At 37.4% G+C, this 16,411-nt stretch overlaps 1 protein-coding gene across 1 annotated transcript in view; it reads left to right on the top strand.

Annotated features, from left to right (window-relative positions):
- The window catches only part of LOC126809899 (tachykinin-like peptides receptor 99D), a 156,689-nt gene that overhangs the window by 130,422 nt on the left and 9,856 nt on the right, over positions 1-16,411 (top strand). Inside the window, exons 2-3 of the mRNA XM_050534762.2 lie at positions 1,194-1,294; positions 15,578-15,668. Of these exons, the coding sequence (XP_050390719.2) occupies positions 1,194-1,294; positions 15,578-15,668 (192 nt within the window). The remainder of the gene's footprint in view (positions 1-1,193; positions 1,295-15,577; positions 15,669-16,411) is intronic.

The following is a 16,411-nucleotide window of genomic DNA, read 5'->3' as shown; positions in this document are numbered from 1 at the left end:
ACTCTGGACCTTCTGGTTGGAGAGCCATTGCCATACTGACTGAGTCATCGTGACTCTTGGTTGTCCAAAGTTATATTCAATTATTGTGAAATCTTAGTATGCATTGAATAGGTCGTTATCAGATCCTAAGCCCTAAATTGTTACCAAATTCAAATTGTAATTATTACAATGTGTTAAGTAAGAGCTATTACGCATGACGTATGTGGTTATTGCCCACATTACGTGAACTATCTTTTATCCCTATTAGAAAGAAAACTGCCAAATAAATGCAGCTCAAATTATTTTTTATGTTCAGATATTTTATGTACGTCAAGGGAGAAATTTAAAAGAGAATTAAAGACAAAGTATTCTCCGGGCTATGATTTGATATTTTACGATGCATAATAATGGTTCAATTGGAATCTTCTGGGAGATATCTTCAACAAACATCGTTATCCATTTAGACATATTGCATATCATGCAATCGTCGCACAAAGTCACACAGGGAATTATATGATACGTACAATGGGTTAATTACCCACGTCAAACTGTACATGAGCGTATTATATTAAGTGATTTTTATATGCACCCACATTTCATGAATACCTACATCAAACTATACAGTTACATACTTTGGGGTTGGGTCGTTGTGCATTCACTTTGGATCATAAAGTCTGCCAGTGAGTCAACCGGCGTGGTTTTGATCCCAAACTTGTAAGTGACAAGGAGTAGGGTTGCATCACATGTCCATTCGGTTTCCTCCCACTGCAAGCGAATTGGTAAAATAATATTGTACAATGGGCTTTAGTGCCCTCGAATTTTCATTTTGTGCCATCCGAACACCTTAACACACATTTTTCAAAGTCCCAACTTTTCCCCTGACACTAGAAACTGAGCCTGAAACAAACTGATGGATCTTCTCGGCCCAATATTGTGAATCCTATATGTCCACCGACACAGTAAGAACCAGCCAATCACAGCACTCCGTTCGCTGGTCCAGCGAAGATGAAGTATCTGTTCGCAAATAAACCGATTAGAAATTCATGATTTTGATAGAGACAACATACACTATTTTTGTATAAAATGTTTTGTATACACTATTTTTGTATAAAATGTTTTGTATACACTATTTTTGTATAATGTTTTGTATACACTATTTTTGTATAAAATGTTTTGTATACACTATTTTTGTATAAAATGTTTTGTATTTCCAGGTTGTAAAGATGATGATTATTGTAGTCTGTTCCTTTGTTTTGTGTTGGCTGCCATTACAAACTTATAATCTACTCAACGTCTTATACCCAGTCATCAATGAGTAAGTATACAAGAACGATTTACATTTTCTGGAATCCATATTATATTGCCAGATTCCGCGTAAGATACAAGTCCGTTGTTCGTTCGTAAGATTTTACGTCAGCTTCCACCTTGGGTGATATCGTAGACATAGTACATAGAAATCTGGAATCCAGATTGATTTTTAAGAAAACTAGCATGCTCTGTTTTTTTCGTCTGAGTCAGTGATTCTCAACCAGTGTGTCGCGCCACGCTGCGAGATCTTTCTAAGTGTGCCACGAAAGTTTAAAAGGTAAACTAAGAAAATGCGAAAAACCACGTGATCCCAATTGAGTATTCACTGGTGTCTACTGGTAAGTTCATAGCTGTGTTTTCTTTATTTAGTTTGACTCATTCTGTGTTTCTATGACTAGTCTGTGTCTACGGTTGTATGTCGTCTATGACTTGCCATATTTTCATTTTTCAAAATTCAAATATTTTTCATATATATTTAGCCAGGTGTGCCGCTATTTTTTTTTCATGTGTTCCAAGGTGTGCCATTGGCAAAACAAGGTTGAGAACCACTGGTCTGAATGACCACCATTTTGAATCCGAAGTATCCACACGACACGGCCATAAAATATGCAAGAAAAAAAAGCCAAAATGGATAGAATAGAATATATATATTCGTTTGACATTTAGCAATTAAACACATCATAATATTATAATTCTCAAGACTCGCTTCGTCATGGACAAAGAGGACGCACTGTACTGTTAGGCATATAATCACTTGAAATGTCTTGCAACTATCACGAATCATCTTTGATGGCATACGAAATGCGCCAATTGATATGAACGAACACTGGAATTCATTATTAGTTTTTCTCTATGAAATTATTAATCTTAGTAAACCGCTGTTGTTTCAGACTAACAGGGATAGTTCGGCTAGCCCTTAGTGGATTCCTATCGAGCTGCGGCTAGTCGCAGCAATTTGTGGATGCCTCCTTGAACACTCAAGTTTTAGCCTTTTGATAATTGTCAGAACAGTAAGGCAGGCAGGATTGTGTGTCAGTTTTTGTTGGTTCGACATTTTTGCGCATTTTGTCATGGATTCTTTCTCTGGTATATAATATTACATTATAAACTGTTCAAAAGCTGGATCATTTACCTTTCCAACGATGCATCTCGGACATTTCCACAACTCGTGTGTAAAAAAACATATTGATAGTGAATTATTGTTTATCGGTTTATTTTCACTATACATATTAGCTGATTTCCATTACTTGCCTCCGACGTTAATGCGCATCATAAATCTTGCGGGTGTTTGCCTGGCAAATTATCTTTAAATTCCAATATCAATTGCACATCTTTTAGATTTCGCAATCGCAGATGATAATAATCTGATTTCAAGATAACGCACATAACAATCGTATAAATCTTTTAGGTCGATTTGGTAAACGAACAGATTACTTTTTTTTCAATTAAGCTATAGGAGGCATTAATTAAATGACGGTTCAATCACTGAGATATTCTTTTCTTATTTTCTATCGTAAAATAACGAGAAAATGACATTAATACCATAGCTAATGTGGTGTGAATCTCTTGTGTACAAAACAACTCGATGAAGTTAGAAACTCGTAAAACGATAATACTCCCCCTAATGACACATTAAGATGGACAAAGAAAAATGTTTTAAACCCGCTTTTCTCGATTATTTCCTCATTTGTGTAAAGTGGAGGTTATCATTATTCTTTCTTTAGTCAGCATTGTTTCACCAATGTAGGGTATATTTCATTCGATATAAAAATCCTTAGTACTTCAGCCAAACGAACGGAAAATCGTTTTCCAATTGTTAAATGGGGTAATCTATCAATTTACTGATAGATCTGTACAACTGACAAGGATTTGTTGCAACGTTTAGTAAAAACATTAATTTTGTACTTTTATACAATTGAAATGGTCATAATATAAATAGTGTAATTATTATGCTTTTGGTCAAAATCTAGAAAAATATTTATATGTATTATTATAGGTTAGTAGCAAATAAATTTGCTTTTAACTAAATGGATTAATCGATATTGAAAAGTTCATGCAAGAATGGCCTAGTAGATTGGCCATTCTTCAATTGTAGGGAAAAAAGCCAATGTATACTATATGCCATGTTGATTAATTCCACTTTCGTAACGCCAGCAACGCCAAATTTTATTAATGGCCAACATTGATTACAGTTGTTAGTTCAATATTTAATTTGTCGAAAAATTATCAACTGATGATTACTGTGAGTACATCGGGGCTAACATCTAGTCTGCCAATAATTCGGTCTTCTATCTCTTCAGTTTACTGGATATTATCTGCTGCACAATCAGTAGGACGTTAAACCCCATTTCATTTCATTTTATCTGCTGCACAAGGTCGCCGGCAAACGAGAACACAATACGCGAAAATGTCATAGCTTTCCAGTTCAGATCGCAGAACCTTGGCGTTTGTTTTGAACATGCTCAAAACAAACGCCGTGACTCGGCAATCATTGGCGACCATGGTGACCACAGCACGATAGCTGGCGTTTCCACCACGCTCTGGTCTGACGGGGGTATAACGGAACGAATCTTTATCAAGAAATTATTGTATGACACAACCGAGAGTTCTGCTTTCTTGTTGAACAGTAGATGGAATTAATATCACAATGACTATCCACGTGTGTTTCTGATTGATTAGGTATTTCACAAACGGGGGCCACGATGGATCAGTGAGTAAGACACTGGCTCGCTATCCTGGTGGTCGCGAGTTCGCCAAGAAAGTTCATCGTGATTAAGGACAGCTGTCTAGTCGTCCGGATGGGACAAAAACTAGAGATACCGTGTACACCTTGGCGTACACGTACAAGAACCTTTGACAGTTGGTATTCGAAATAAGAGTACGCTACAACGCCGCTGTCAGGCCAAAATGTCCGTCATAGTACACTGCATGGCGTTTGCCCGTTTTCATTAACCAAGGAGCAGACCAACGGGCCGTTAAGTCCCATTTCATTTCATTTCGTGTTTCATACATACATTTAATTGTAGAAATCACAAGTGATTCGGTGGTTCCCTTTTACCAAGTGAAACTTATTTTTGGTCTTAAGCAGTTTAAAATTCAGTCCTCATTTTGGAATGGTTTTTGAGTCCTTGTATCTTTGAATAAACCACCATATCCATGTTATCGACCCTATCCAGATTTATTTGGTGCCAGGATGGCGAAGGTGCAAGATAAAATTAAGGAAGGGGAACAAAATCACAGTGCTATATGTGTTCCGAACGCAATGTTAAACAAAAATACGACAATGGTGATAATTCAAACTGGTGAATTTTTACATAACCCCGCAAAATAGCGAATTGGCCACGTAACAGAATACACCGGATGTAATAAACCCGCGTGATCCTGCATTAACTTCTCTGACCGCATGATTGTTTTCCCCAATCATTAGGATATTGGATCTTTATATAAGCATCGATATTAAGCAACATGTATAAGGAAAAATAATTGAGTTTAGGTATTATATCCCTTTAAACTGGTTTGGTATTTTTGACAATGCCTACGTCAATTGTATACCTGTATTGTTGATGCACTTAAGAACACTTGGTACTATATTTACTTTGTCCATTTATATTTATAATTTAATTAACACTACCCTCTGCTAGTAATTAAATGCAAACATCCCATTTAGAAGGCGCATTAAATATGTTACTGCTCTACTTTTGAACGTCTGTTAATGGGTGTTTAAAATGTATCAGATTAAATCACATTGCGAAATGAATAGTAAATAGCGTATGTGGGGAAACAATAAAAAAACCAGGTCAACAATTACTCAAAACATATAAATCAGACATATGAATTAAACTGGCTAGACCTCTTGGTTTTGGTTCAATTGGTTCAACTGTCGAAACAGTAAGCTAAGATATGCTTGAGGTATAGCCGTTTTAGACTTTCCCTTAATTTTTCTAAACATTTAATCGTATAAAGCATGTTAAGTCACAAATCGAAATACATATACCAGATCAACCTAATTAGGTGGGTAGATATAACAATATGATAGGGGGGGGGGGCCTAGAACAAACTGCAACAGAAATCATTTCTTTGGGAACTGTTCAGGTATGGTCTCTAGTACTCCCATAACAAAAGCGGCCATTATCGGTCTTGGGGAAATTTGCATAAATAACTTAATTCCAAGATGGCCGCCAGTGGACTAGAAAATCGACGAAATCTCCGAAACGGTTGGCTTTAGTGCAACTAAATGTATTACCGACCTATAGGAAATCGATACTCCCGAGTTCAAAATTGCCGACATTTTTTTCCTACTACCTTATCGTAACCAAAGCCCTATATAAGGAAAGTTACGACAACTCATTTCCAGGCGCCATTTTGGATCCCAACTATGACGCCAGAAAAACCATGGCGTCATACAGCTTTACTTATCATTACAAAACGTTTTATTTACTTCATGCAGCATTATATAGGTGGGGAAAGATATAACGTTTTACCTTAAACAAATTGCACCAATGCAGTTTGGTTCAATGATAAATATGTCAGACAAAATTATACTCAAAATCGGTCGAATTTGGCCAAGGTAAAATGACGTAATCAACATAATTCAATATGGCGGTCTTCAGGAATTTTCGGAGAGCGACATCTCGCAATCAATGTGTTTCAGTGGTGGAAGAATAAATAATTTTTTAATTCCTCAAACACAGAACGATTATGCAAGCCAAATGTGCCGAAAAGTCGAATTTGACAAATATCAATTAAACAAAATGTGGTGCCGAGCAGTTCTTTCAAAGTGGCTGCCAAATTTGGAAATATAATGCAATTTTTTAAAAAAAACAACATAAATAATATGGTAATAAAAGGGCAGCGATAATTTCGTAAGATATGACTTTTGCTATGACTTTTATATGGTTTTCGATGTCCGAATTAAAAGATAAATTTCTAAAATCCAAAATGGCAGCAACACAAATCGGCTGATGTTAATTTAATCGTCATTTTTCCTTGTTGGATATTACTTGTAACATGTCATTTACACGGTTCTCGATGTCGCCGAGTTCAATACTGATCTCAAAAATGACTCCATGATGGCAGAAATTCAAAATGGTCGGCAAAGTGTTTTCCAAATTTGCGGAATTTGGTTATATATCTTATATATGTGTTTTGAAGTTGTTGGCACAACTCTGATCTCAAAAATAAATTTCGAGAATTCTTGATGGTAGAAATTCAAAATGGACGGCAAAATGAAATCTAAATTGGTGCTATTTTAATTATCCGTCATTTTTTTCCGTTGGATATGTCTTATATGTGGATTTGGTGGTTTTTAGGGTTACTTAATTCAATGTTGGGTTCAAAACTTAATTTCAAATAGGATTGTCACCCACCAAATTTGTGCGTAAGCTAGAAACATTAGGACAAATTACAGAAATCATCTTTTACGGTCAGTTTTGTAAAAGCAAGGACAGAACCTCACCGGACCTCCAATAGAGTGGGAACCCCTCGCGAGGCCAGGTTCAGAGACCCTCGGCCCCCTAGCTTGTGAAAAACTGTACTACTGGGGTAATCACAAGTGCCGGTCGTGAAATGAATAACAAACAGAAATGAAACCGCAGTAACTATCGGTCTTGATGTTACCAGGGACGGACCGGGAGTCGAGGGTCTCTAAATCACGATGTACCCTGTAGTTCGGATATAGACTCTAAACTATTATGTGCACTGTAGTTCATATTGATTCTCCAAATCATGATGTATCCTGTAGTTCGTATTGAGTCTTTAAACTATGATGTACCCTGTAATTCGGATAGAGTCGCTCTAAACAACCATGTACCCTATAGTTCGGATGTACTCTGTAGTTAAGATAGAGTTTCTAAACCATGTTTATACTGTAGTTCGTATGCACTATAGTTTTGTAAATAGGAGGTCGATCATCACATAAATATGAATTGTGCGATATGTTAATCCCAAAATGACATAGTTTTTCTTAAATGATATATTGTTAACACGCTTTAAATATCTGGATGTAATAGACTTGGTGTAGAAAATTCTAGATACATTAAAATATTGGCAACAGGAGGGATTTCTTGCTATGACTTGTTTGTGGTATAGGACGGAATTTATTGTTTTATTAATTGCAATCACAATGTTACACACTAAATTATACCCCTCCCGCTCCCCACTGAGTATTGTAATTAAAATATGTAATGATATCTTAGTTTATAGCATGTCTTTGAATCTACCTTGGAGGTATGTGCAACCGTATGACACCTTAAATTTATTAATATGATTATTCTTACAAAGATCCAATTATAGTCTTTAATTACACGCTGTTAACCAGCCATTGGTGTTTTAATGACAATAAATCATATAGTTTATTCAGTTCGACGTAAGATTTAAAATAAGTATATACAGTTGGTTTAACTTGAATGTAGATCTGTTAATCTATGTCGCATATATATCACATTTCAGTTGCCTTACGTATTTGTCAACATCAAAGTGAGCTTGTTATATTGTTCCATTAGCGTATTCAGATTTGTTGAGATGAACTTAGTACTAATATGGCATTTTTCCGATAAGACCGGCAATAATTTACTATGTCTTTTAAATGGATGTCGATGTCTCTGAATTAAAAGTCACCGTCGAGTGTAGAAGTCGTGAAACACGCCGTCGTGGGATTTGTTGGGGCCTGTCTTTCCCACAAAATTGACGAAAATTACAAGCCGGAAAACGTGTTTTCTTGCTACACAATTCAGGTCGTGAATACAGCAACCTGAAAGTGGTCCATCATAATGAAGACATCTGAACTCCAATCAACAAATCAATCAACCAGGCTGTTGTCGTTGCATTCACATGTCACCAGAAATTTCACTGATGAAACAAATATATCTGGTGTATCTTTTATTTTGATTTTTCTTATGAATTCAATTAGGTTATATGACAATTGTGTGCGCTTTTGTTTTTCGTCTCATCCGAAGATGTACGTTGTCCCTTGCCAGGTCTTCTGCCCTGCACCACTGACAAGGGGTACCACGCCGTAAAATCCCGATGAACTTTCTCGGCCAACGCAGGGATCAAACACTGAACCCCCAGGTAAGCAAGCCAACGTCTTACTCTCTGAGACATGCAACTGACGTCATGTAACAAGGAATGCCCGAAAAACCCTATCTTTACAGACATTAGATTACTATAATTTTGAAAAATGCCTGAAAAACCCTATCTTTAAAGACATTAGATTACTATAATTTTGAAAAAGCCTACACATAATAAGTAGTTTAATGATTTTAATAAACATGGAAACGTATTTTTGGAATGTCAGTTAATGACGTATCTTAGAACTAGATTGTTATGGGGACACATTTGAACTCAGATTCTGATACTTACTCTACTGCTGGTGTCAATCAATGCACCTTTTAAAGTTTGTTCTGTTATTTTCCACCTTAATTTAACATTAATGGTTGAAGGTTATTAATATATCCACTACGTCAACCAGTATGACGTAAAAACACGAACTCAACTAATCAGATTATGTTATCACACTTTTTTCTCCAAAAATTGTAAAATTTAAATTTCGCGTTATCTATGATCAAAATATAACTTTTCTTTGGAATGAAAAAGTTGGCAGTAATGTTCCGACAGATGAAAAATGTAAACTTTCTGTAAAAACAGCAATTTCAATTATTGATCTGCCAGAATTCTTCACCAACCGCGTCGGTGAAAGGTGCGCAGTCACGTTGTTGTCAAGTGTGTGTGCTAATTTAAAAATAAATGTTATATCGCAGTCCAGATAGGGGCGCCTTGTCAACTTTCTTCCCCGAGGAAAGGCCCACGCGCGTGCGCTACGCATACTAAAATAAGACAACTTGTCTGCGATATCATCATCGGCGGGAGCGGAGGTTAAACAACAATAGAAGAAGTGGTCAAGGTTTTGTTCGGTGATAGCCTCATAATAACACTTGAAATGTACTTGTCTTGATATTATGTCTCATAAGATATAATGTTTATAGCAACAAAATATATAGTCATCGTCAGATTAAATGTATATTATTTCCTATTAATGTTTATGTAATTATAGTGTCTCTGGTCGAGGAAATATATCTTTAATCATTGAATTGCTATTATATAAGTTCGTGATGAGAACACATTTGAAATAATCACTATTGTTAATATGCATGTAATTACATTTAAGATGGTCTCCTTATTTCCATTTTTATAGATTAAATGAGAAACTTAAACCTCAAAAAAAAAATATTTCAGTGAATAAAATTGATTAAGATGCATTTTGTAAAATCTAGATCAAGAGTTGGCAGTTCTTGTTATAATAGTTAAAAGTAGTTAATGAAAAGAGAATATATTGAATGTTTCACTCAAATTACTTCATTCTGGACGGAGTTATCGCCGTTTGAAGAACAATGTTGTCTTAATTGTCTTGATTGTCATTGTTACCGTTGTTACCATAATAAACAATGTCTCGATTATCCATTTGTAATGGAATTATTAACTGCCAAAACCATCCGATGATCTAGAGAGTTAATTATGGGCTTAGCATGTGAATTAGTCCAGTTGCCAAACCCCAGTTTAAGCCTTAACGTGGAAATATAGTCCACCTAATGTTTTTGGTGGCTTATATATCTTCAATATGTGTAGATTAAGAATCCGGATGATGCAACCCTGGTACCATTGGGGAAATAAAAATATTCAAGATGGCCGCCATGAGATATTTTCTGGTTATTTAGTGGGGTAAAATATGTGACAGATTCTTGAGGAAATTAAAAAATTCAAGATTGCCGTCATGAGGCATTTTCTGGTTATTTACTTTAATTTAGTGGGGTAAAATTCGGGACAGATTCTTGAGGACCACGGTATGAAGATTTCTATCAGAATTTGACCCGCTGAATCCAATGAACTTGGGTATTCCTCCTAAAAAAAAAGCTGGCTAATTCCAATAGGGACCAAATTCAAAATGGAGGCTCATTTTGGAGGGAAACACATAAAGTCTCCCGAAAAAGCTGTGCAATATATTAAACTATACGTTTTCGGTGTTCCGACCAAAAAGTATTCCAGGTTGAGCTCATAATCAAAATGGTGGCCATATTTGGATATTAGTAATGTATTAAACTAATGGCGAATGGCGAAATGTTCATGACCGAAAAAACGCCAATATGGTTCCCAAATTCAACAAAATAACTACGTTTAGTAGACCATGGAAGAAAATTGAATCGGTAATTTAAAAACTTATGTATCACAGGACTACGAATTACAGGAACATACGAACAGAAGCTACGGAGAGGAATTGTCAAGCATAAATTATGATCTACTTTGACACGCGTCCGTGTCACCTTCTCTACTAGAAAACAGTGGAATAAGGAATGGGAAATGTTTGTCAGCGTGATACAAACTCCAGCTTTACCGGCGCTTATGAATGACCAAATAACTGGCAAGACAAATGTTATCTTCGTTGCATGATACGGATGGAATGGGAAGAATCAGACTGTTCTACCCATTGTGAGTATCCCAGTGTTTTAAGAAAGGGTTAGTTAAGACAAATAACCGAGGTTGCGCAAGACAAATATGTGAGTCCCAGTTTGCTATTAGTAACATTTGCTTTCAACGCACATTGCTCCGATAGTTGATTGTGTTTGACCGTGTATAATGTGTGTCCTTATAAGACTGTAAGTGGAAGAATATCATCGGGTTGCAGTACCTTTAGATCGAACATATCTGAAGAAATTGACAACGAAAAGCTATATTTCAATAAATTACACACCGTATTAGGGAGCATTGTGAGTTTACCTCAAAAAAACGAGCTGCCATTGTGAATTGGCCACCTAGCAGAATTAGCCGTCACGTTTAGGAGACATGCCCAAGCTCAATAGATTCAGCGGATCAAATTCTTACAGAAAACACCTTCATACAGAGGTCCAAAAGAATTTGTCCCGAATTGTACCCCATTAAACTAAAGTAAATAACCAGAAAATGCCTCATGACGGCTATCTTGAATATTTTAATTTCCACAAGGATGCCAAAGTGGTATTATCCGGATTCTGAAACTACACATATTGAAGTAATATACTCTTCAAAAAAGGTAGGGGATATTAGTGTGGTGTGGCATGTCATCCCGTAGGATTTGTATGCTAAAACTGATTTTTATTTTCTTGTTTTGGGTTGATGGTGGACCAAGCTATCCAAAAATGTTGGGGTTTCAATTTTCCGACCCCGTGACCACTCTGGAAGGGGCATTTAAAATCAGGATCCCTCTGACCGAGGCCATGGCTATCTCCGCCAATAATGGTTGGATTTTCATGATCTGAAGTTTATTCTGGTGTTTTTTCATGATGCCGACCCCATCTATGATATAATTAAAGCGAATGGATATAGCCTTCATTGACTTCCGGTAGGAAATACCAATTTCCGGTGTCACACACGGATCGAATTCAGCCAATAACCTTTGGATATTCATGATCTGATGTTCATTCTGATATTTGTTCATCATGCGGACCCAATTCTAGGGTTCAAATGTTTCGTTTTCGACCCTTGACCCGTCTGGGAGGGGCCTTTTTGAAATCCGGGCCCCCCTGACCGAAGTTCATTCTGGGTTTTTGTCATCATGCCAACCCCATCTATGATACACTTAAAGCAAATGGGAGTAGTTTTCATTGCATTCCAGTGGGGAATACCAATTTCTGTTGTCTCGGCCTACTACTGTTTTGTGGCTTTTGAAGCATGATAAAAAGTTTCATATGGTCACGTTTGGGTGACTGGAATGTTTCAAGACATTTTGACATTTGTAACAAGTAAACAAGTTTAATATGAAACACAAAAAGAATCTTAACAAGCCAGAAATGAAACAAAAGGACTCTATCTTGGAAATAAATACAATACAGTTTACTACATTAGTTATTCATCATCCTCGTCCTCCTGCACACCCCTTATCATATTGGTACGGTCCCTATCAAAACACGTGCAGAGAGATGTATAAAGCAAACCACTTTGTGGCAACTACATCGCCTCTTACAGCCTGTTTTACAACCACATTTTGTGAGTTCATTTCCAGCGCGAGGGGCAGGCAGATCAGGATTCTACACAGGAACATAACGCCTTTGTCCAACTGCCAGAAGCTTTCGTTAAATGACAGGAAGGTTCTGGGATCTGGTTAGGTACGACTTGTCGCATATCGTGGTGTGCTTTGTTCCTGTGATATCGGGCAACAATGCAGCGCGAGTCGGTGGAAGCATCTTTCTCTCCAAGTTTTTTCTGAACAAGTGCTGGTAGGTTTAATGGAACAGACGAAGAGTAGACTTGGCAGACAAACCTCTCCAATTCCTTGACCTGCGAAAGAAAGTCATTATTCAACAGCTCAGTTGAGATGATGAAACAGATAAAAACAGGGTCATCACCATCAAGCTTTATGTGTGCACTAACCAATGTTTTCTTTGTGATGCCCACAAATTTACCTCTCCAGTCAGAACCAGAGAAGCCGCGAAGTCCAATCAGACCTTTAGACTTATGACTTCCACTGACACGCACTCGTTCGATCACATCTAACTCTAAACCTCTGTATTTTGCAGCCTTCTCAGTTACAAACTTGAAATGACTGCGAATACCGAGACGACAAGGTTCATGAGAATTGTGGGGGCAAAGACGTGCTTCCCGCCAGTAACTCTCGCCTACAAATGCAAGATCCGAGAGTTGCTCAATGATTAGAACCTGGTGTGGTGTAGCCTTTGCTGTATCAAACAGACTAGGAGCAAAGGCTCAACCAGTGTCATATGCTAGCCTAGCTGATACAGCACGGGCTACACCACCCAAAGTTCTCATCATTGACGCTATGGCTGTGCTTCAGAGTATGAAGAAAACATCAAACATGCAGAAACTCTCTGGCTTACAAGAGGCATTTGCCAGGCGAATCGACTCCATACTGGTTTTATAAAGTTGAGGACGTGTAGTATTTGGTCGCACATGAATAGGATGACACACTCATACTTCACTAAGTTCTTGCATCTGTAGCTTATAGTGATGTCCTCACAATTCACCTAGACCTTGTATCTCGAGGTCGTTTCAAGATTTTAACTGCGACGGCCGCAAAATAGAGAGACATACATGTGATTAAGCGACTATGTGCCATTGGAAGTCAAATGTGTCAAGGTCTGATTGGATTTCCCAACCTCCCCGGTGCTGACTGCGGAGGCAAGTTTGTGGGCACCATAAAAAATACATTGGTTCATGCATACCTTAAGCTTGAAGGTGACGACCCTGTAATCAACTGTTTTGAAGGCGTGATATTACTAAATTGGTGAATTACACCGTCTTACGTGACCAGATCTTCGAACCTTTCAGCCATTGAACAAACGGGCTGGCACTTTGACAAAGGCATGTATGTTCCTGTGCAGAATCTTACTCTGCCTGGCCCTCGTGCTTTAACTGAACTAACAAAAAAGTGGTTGTAGAACAGGCTGCACGGAGCGATGCAGTTTCCAAATATTGGTCGACCTTGTACATCTCTGTGCACGGGTTTTGATATGATCAGGGATGTGCAAGGAGACGAGGATGATGCATCGCTGATGTAGTGGACTGCGTTGTGTTTATTTCCAAGATAGGAATTTCGTTGTTTTCGTTTCTGGCGACTTCTGGCCTGTTATTATATCTTTTTGTTTTTGATATCAAACTTGTTTACTTGTCACAAACGTCAGATTCGTCTTCAATCACATGACAACATTCCAATGACACCGGAAATTGGTATTTCCAACCGGAAGTCGACAAAAAAAACCTACTTCCATTCCCTTTAAGTGTATCATAGATGGGGTCGGCATGATGAAAAAACACCCAGAATGAACTTCAGATTATGAAAATCCAAATATTATTGGCTGAAATCAATCCGAGTTTAACACCGGAAATTGGTATGTCCAACAGGAAGTCGGTAAAAAAAACTACTTCAATTCGCTCTAAATGTATTATAGATGGGGTCGGCATGATGAAAAAACTACCAGAATGAACTTTAGATCATGAAAATCCAAATATTATTGGCTGAAATCAATCCGAGTTTGACACCGGAAATTGGTATTCCCCACCGGAAGTCAATGAAAACTACTTCCAATAGCTTTAAGGGTGTCATAGATGGGTCGGCATGGTGACAAAACACGAGAATGGACTTCAGATCATGAATATCCAACTATTATTGGCGGAGATAGCCATGTTCTCGTTCAGAGGGGTCCCGCTTTCAAAAATGCTTCTCCCAGAGGGGTCAAGGGGTCGGAAAATTTGAACCCAGACATTTTTTGATAGTTTGGACCGTAATCAACTCAAAACAACAAAAAATCAATTTTAGCACACAAATCCTGCGGAAATGCACTTCTGTTTTTATTAGAGGTAACCAGTGTATGTTAATAACAGGCCAATTGTCTACACATGAACATAAATAGTTCACATGGGCGGCTTATCTGATGGGCCCATTTCACTCGCAAAGAGATACACTGTCAAAAGTGAAAATGGACGTTTTAGATTTTTGTCTTAATAATGAGTAATTGCTCCACCAATCCTCAGACATTCAGCAATTCGTCGTGACATGCTCCTAATCAACCGTCCAAACACGATTTGGGACAATCTGAAGATATATAATCCATCAAAAAACTTTAGGTGGGCTATATTTCCAGGTTTGTCGACCTGCTGCCGGACTATAATTGTCTAACTATTTATATAACATTTGAGGCCAGACGAAAGATCTGCATTAGGCAGATTTAGTTCTTACATCTTAAATGCATTGTTAATGTATCTTTAACAATGTGTGGAATGCACATCAGAACACTTTATTCTATCCCCTCAGCTGGACTGGCAGTCACTCTCTTCCTGGATAAAAATGTCTTTAACCCAGACACGTTAACAAATATAAAATAAACGCATTTAACAGGTCACTCAATGAAAATTTAGAGACGGGCGTACTTAAAATATTACGTAACCCCTATTCATTTCCAAACGACTCTATATTTAAGTTGAAACTCTTTCGTCACATTCTGGCATTCGATGTGTATATGCTTTTCCTGAAGCTCCGTGAAAACTGGGACTTCCGTTAAACTCTCTACCGTATACATTTGTACTGTAGTTGCTTTTGACGAGAGCCCACCAATTGTATACTTTCGGGGGAGGGGGTAAATTTAAAAGATTTTTTTTTTGGTATGATAATTGAATAACATTTTATTTGTAATCTATATAATAAGGACAAATTATCTTTAGTATTGATCTTATAGCATGTCTCACTACCTGTAATCCTTATTTTATGCTTTTTAGGACTAATTATCTGCATGTGTGGTTCTTATTACAGCTATCACTACATGAATATTATATGGTTATGTTCTAATTGGTTTGCGATGAGTAACTCCTGTTATAATCCATTTATATATGGTTTATGTAACGTAAGTATAATTGCTTCGTTTTGGTCTTAGGGTTTAACGGTGATATAATAATACGGTTTTTTAAATAGGATAAAAATTATGACCTCTATAGGGTCCACAAGCTAAAAACGCGATTTTTCGTACAATCAGGGGCCATAATTCAGGAAGTTACGTTCTGATATGCGCGAATATCGAAAGGAACCGAGATCTTTAGGTTATAATCATACATTTCAAGTTTAAACTAAATCGGATAAAAATTGTGACCTCTACAGTGTTCACAAGCTAAAAACGTGATTTTTCGTACAATCAGGGGCCATAATCCATGAAGTTAGGGTCTGATACATGCCAATATCGAAAGGAACCGAGATCTTAGGGTGATAAACCTATATTTCAAGTTTCATTGAAATCGGTTAAAAATTGTGACCTGTAGACTGTTCACAAACAATTGTGGACGGTCGGACGGACGTCCAGACGGACGGACAGAGGCGACGACAATGTACGTCCACATGAAAATGTGGGCGTATAAAAATGGATCCTACAATCAACAAAAGCATACGTATCGCATATCCGTATTGCGTGTATATTTCTCATACGTGATAACACGGATACGGCAACACGCATCAAACAGCTTTCATACGGGAAAGATCATATAACATCGTCGTCTTCTTCCCGCCTTTTTGGCTACTTTTAGACGCTGAAATGTTGTGCAATTGCGTTTTTATCAATCTGATTAAAACACAGATCCTATTTCGTTTCGTTTTTAT

This window comes from Patella vulgata, chromosome 1, assembly GCF_932274485.2.
Source record: "Patella vulgata chromosome 1, xgPatVulg1.2, whole genome shotgun sequence".
NCBI classification, from domain to species: Eukaryota; Metazoa; Mollusca; class Gastropoda; family Patellidae; genus Patella; species Patella vulgata.
This window is presented reverse-complemented; position numbering and strand designations above follow the sequence as displayed.